Raw genomic sequence first — 4,973 nt, 5'->3', positions numbered from 1 at the left:
TAAGGTACAATTTATCATTTATAAGGCATTTATTGATTGTCAATTAGTTTGGACCTTTTATATCCTAGCCATGTGGGTAATGAATTAACTGTAGAACACAGTCATTAAGAAATGCCAAAGAACTCTAAGTAAGAGTATAGCTTTAGGGTAAGCTTACAGCAAGTTGGCTTGCCCATTACCCAGCTCTATGATCTTGAGCAAGATAAATTACTTAATGCAAAATGAGGATTATAACAGGCGCTCCCTCATAGAGTAAAGAAAAACAGTAAGAAGAGTGACAGAAAGTGTCAGGAGAAGAGATAATAGTGGAATTTGAAATATGGTAGCTTTTTGGAGCAGATGAATGAAGTTCTGAAAGAGAATGAAGGATGTAGAAGAGATGTCTCATGAAAGAAAGTATGAGAGACAGAGAAAATACAAGAGCTCTGAAGAGAAAACATGCTTTGACAGAGAAATATAGTGAGAAATCCAAGATGAATTCAGAAAGAGCACAGAGTATGTGAAGCAATGGTATTAATAGTGACTTTGAATGAGGAAGGCAATAAAGGGTGTTGAGAGTTAAATTGTCTCTTAAAGAGATATGTTCAGATCCTCAGTACCTGTGACTAGAACCCAATACTCAGTACCTTATTTTTTGGAAATAGGGTCCTTGTAGACATACTTGTTTAGATGAGTTAGTACCAAATGAGGGTGAACCCTAATCCAATGACAACTGTCCTCATAAGAGCAAAATTTGGACACAGACACCCAGAGAAGTGACACCTTGAAAAGAGAGGGGCACAGACTAGAAAGATGTAAGTACAATCTGAGGAATGCCAAGGATTGCCAGCCAGAGGCAAGGAAGGATCTTCCCTTAGAGCCTTCACGGAGAACATGATGTTGATACCTTTATTTTTAGACTGTAAGACAATATATTTCTATTTTTTAACTCATTTGATTTGTGGCACTTATTATAACTCCTCTAGGAAACTAATACAGAGTTTAGAGCCAATGAGCTTATTCTGACAGCTGGATTGAGAATGGACCACAGAGGAAAATGCTTGAAGCAGTAAAGTCAGGTAGGAGGCATTACCAAAAATTAAGCAAAAGATCAGATCATACTGCCTTAGAGCAGAGGAGTGGTAATTGCAACAGGGAAAAATCATTGGATTTTGAATATCATTAGGAGACAGAATGAATAGTTTTCTAAGGGATTCGATGTAGGAGGTGAAAATAAGAGAAGTATCCAAGAAGACTCTAAGCCTAGAAGAACCTAATTTATTTAACTGAGACCAAGATTATAATTTGGGGCTCAGTTGGTGGCATAGTGGATAAGGTAGCTGGATCTCACATGACCAAATGCATGGTTTGAGTTATGGATGGATCCAGTAGCTTGAGAAACATGTCAAATATGTGTGCAAACATGCCCAAAATCCTGAAAGGAGAATGGAAGAGATGGGATTGTGGTATGGCTAGTCCCCCTGGGGGTTGCTTTTCACTTTCTCTCTCTTTTGTCTCAGTGATTACACACACTTTATAACAATTTTTTTTTTAAAAAAAAGTATAGTTCTGGTCATTAATTAGAGATGCAAGTGGGAATGTAGTGTAGGTAATTGAAAATATGTCTCAAGAGATCAGAAAAGTGGTTTAGGTTAGAGGCATGCCTTCGTCTCTTTGGACTGTTGTAACAAAACACCTTAAACTGGGTGACCACCAACCACAGAAATTTCTTTTCATGGTTCTGAAGGTTTGAAATTCCAAGATCAAGGCACCAGCCAACTCTGCCTGGTGATGACTCCACTTCTTAGCCCATGGAAACATCCTTTTCACTGTGTTCTCATATGGTAGAAGAAGTAAGGGCTCTCTGGGACACTTCTACATAACAGCCCTAAACATATTCATGAGATCTCCACTCTCATGACTTAACCATCTCTGAAAAGTCCCACTTCCAAATGTTTTAACATTGGTGATAGGATTTCAACACATGATTTTTTTTTCTTTTTCTTTTTTCAGCTCAGAACATTTTTAATAATGCACATTAAAAAATTCATCTTACAAATTATCTTGCACTCCATATATGCAATAGCTTGGAAAAAAATGTTTAGAAAATAAAAGCCAATGTAAAAAGACAGATGAAAACAACTAGAACAGTACATGTTTTACATGGCTTGGATGTTACAGTTTTCGTACCACATCATCAATTTCAGAAATCTGTTCCCTCAGCTGACTCCATTGCTCTGGATTTAAAGAAATACCTTTTCTTCCTGGTTTCATTTCACCTTCTGGATCCATCCAATATTCTCTAATATCAATTAGAATGTTCCCTTTAAAGTCCCAAACACTGACATAGCTCATTTTCCCAGTCTGAAACATGTTATCATCTCTGCTGCTGGTGCTCTGTTTGGAAGAGGACAGAGCTCTAGAAGTTTCACCAGTCTTTTGCTTCTTTCCAAATTTCTCTGGAGCAACTTGCTTGTTGCTCTTCAACTTCATGTTAACTTCATTTTCAGAATCATTGCCTGAAGAGCTTGATGAAATAAGTTCTTTTGATTCAGGCATCGCTCCACCCCTGCTATACAACAGCCTCCTGCTCGTTTGCTCTCAGCCGAACACATGAACTTTGAGGGGACACAAACATTCATCCCACAGAAAGGTACAGATTGGGGAATCATCAACATGTAGCTGGTAAAGGATGCCATAAGACTATAAATTCGTTAACTAGAGGAATGACTGAAGAAAAAGAGAATAGTATTTATAAATTACTGCTTATCCACATTTCTTTCTTAATGTAACTACAAACTTAAGAGTTGCAGATAAGTTTGATTGCCCGGAACCCTCATCCCTGAATTTCCACATAGTTGGTTTTCTTTCATCTCATATACTTTTAGACTGATTTCTATTTCCTTAAAGATATCTTATCAACAAACTTATCTAAAATAGGTTGTTTCCTCTTTCAAGCATGTTATTTTCCACCCAGAAGACTTTTCTTTTGTGATACTTTTCCCCATAGGCAATATTTTATTTATTTATTTATTTTTCTGTTTTTGTTTTTGCCATAGGGCATGTGTGAATACCAGAGAAAGACAGAGAGAAAAGGAAGTGAGATATCATACTTCCCACTGGGTGGCTAGGCCACAATCTCTTCCCTATTCTCTTCCTGGGATTTTGGGCATGCATGCACACAAGGATACGATTTTCTAGTCACAGGTATGGGAATCAAACAGTGATTGGTCATATGAGAATCCAGCACCTTAACCAACATGCCACTTGCTGGCCTTTATTTCACTGTTTTAAAAATGTATTGTTTGTCTTCTCTAGGTTTAATTGAAGTATTGAAGATTGGGCATTTCTCCTTTATTCTAAGCACAGTGTTTGGTATCCTATTGGCACTCAACAAATACGTGTTGAAAGTAAGACTAAACCTAAATGTGCAGATAAGGAAACTGAATTAATTAATAGCATAGCCTAGAGTTTTTGATTCTAAAAAGTAAAGTTCTCTAAGTTATTATGCCAGATGATAGTTGTTCTGGTTACCTATTATTGCATCACAAATTATAAAGTCTTATTGGTTTAAAATAAAATTTTGTTATTTAAAAACATTATTTCTCTCAGTGAGAGAGAAAGAGAGATCACTCCTAACAAGGTCTTATTCCCACGATCCACCCTCAGCCTTCCGTAAGTCATAGGTCAAGGTCAAGCATGTATACTTGGAGAGGTTCTGGTCTTGAACAAGGAACTATGAACTCTCCCATGTAGAGTTGCCTCACAGAGTGTTTCGTTATACCACTGCATCATCTTCTAATCCTCACATTTTATTATTACATATCATGATTTGTGCGTTTTTCTAGGTTCTGATTGTCACAGTTCATGTGGACTCTCATGTATTTGTATTTAGATGGTAGCCAGGACTGGAGTCCACTGAATACTTGCCTGGGCTAGATATCTAAAATGGCTTCTTCACTCACATGTCTAGTATCTGGGCTGGGATGGCTAGAACAGTTCAGGTGAACCTTTCTCTCTTTTCCTGTGGCCTCTCACAAGGATCTCTTGAACTTTTTAACACAGAAGGCTATCCATGGCATATGTCCTCCCTCACAAGTGTTCCAAAGGGGAACCCAGTAGAAGCTGTAAAATTTTCTACACACTAGTCTCAGAAGTCATAGAGCATTACTTCCACTGTACTGTATTGGTCAGTCACAGGTGAAGCACAGAGTCAGCCTGGGGAGGGATCTGTGCATGAATTTCATTACCTGGAGGCATGGTTCATCTTCACAGATGAGCCGAGTTCTTACTGAGAGTCTGAAAAAGTCATCTTTTCCTTTCTTGCTCTTTTACTTCCATCCAAATCAAATACATATATATTTCAGGTCAGACAGTCTTCATTTCTCTTGTTTCAGAAAAGCTAGTAACACTTCCAGGTAAAGAAAACATGGAACTCAAGAACTAGAATCTTAGAGCTCCTAGAGCTAGAAGACCAGAGCTGGTTTAGACCAATTCTATGCCTTTTAGATAGTCAAGAAAAAAACCCCGATAGAAGAAATACAGAAAATTGAGTTATATGTTCACATTGGCTTTCATTATAAAGCTACAGAGGTATTTACTTGGAAAATACTTGATCATTTAACTGAATAAAATCATTATGGAGAATGCAGAAGCATAAAATGTGTGTATGTCTGTGCATGTGTCTGCATATATAGAAAAGATTACTTCTTACTAAGCATAAACACTAGTATAAAACTTGTGATATTTAAAGAATCAGCTCTCTAAATAAACCTCACTTATTTTGCTAATTGTAGCAATCTTTCTAGGTTTAGAAATGTGATGATTTTTCACGAATTTTAAACTAACTTCAACCTAACTTTGCATTTTACTTTGTCATTTTAATCTTTGTAAAACTTTCCATACCTTTGGAGCCCTCTAGCCTCTTTCTTGGTGGCTTTACTTAATATAATCTTGATGCTGATCACAGGATTCCCTGATAGAAGAAGATAATA

The 4,973-nt window shown here is 37.1% G+C and overlaps 1 protein-coding gene across 1 annotated transcript; it reads right to left on the bottom strand.

The window, feature by feature from the left end:
* Positions 1-2,154: 2,154 nt before the first annotated feature.
* On the bottom strand, positions 2,155-2,538 carry LOC102486252 (activated RNA polymerase II transcriptional coactivator p15). Its single transcript, XM_006159568.1, has one exon. The coding sequence runs from the start codon at positions 2,536-2,538 to the stop codon at positions 2,155-2,157; it is 384 nt and encodes a 127-aa protein (XP_006159630.1).
* Between the last annotated feature and the right edge of the window lie 2,435 nt (positions 2,539-4,973).

This window comes from Tupaia chinensis, unplaced genomic scaffold (assembly GCF_000334495.1).
Source record: "Tupaia chinensis unplaced genomic scaffold, TupChi_1.0 Scaffold000636_1, whole genome shotgun sequence".
Classification (NCBI taxonomy): domain Eukaryota; kingdom Metazoa; phylum Chordata; class Mammalia; order Scandentia; family Tupaiidae; genus Tupaia; species Tupaia belangeri.
This window is presented reverse-complemented; position numbering and strand designations above follow the sequence as displayed.

What these genes read in the sequence shown, in the direction of transcription:
- LOC102486252 (XM_006159568.1), bottom strand. Translation starts at nt 2,538, where the DNA reads ATGCCTGAATCAAAAGAACTTATTTCATCAAGCTCTTCAGGCAATGAT.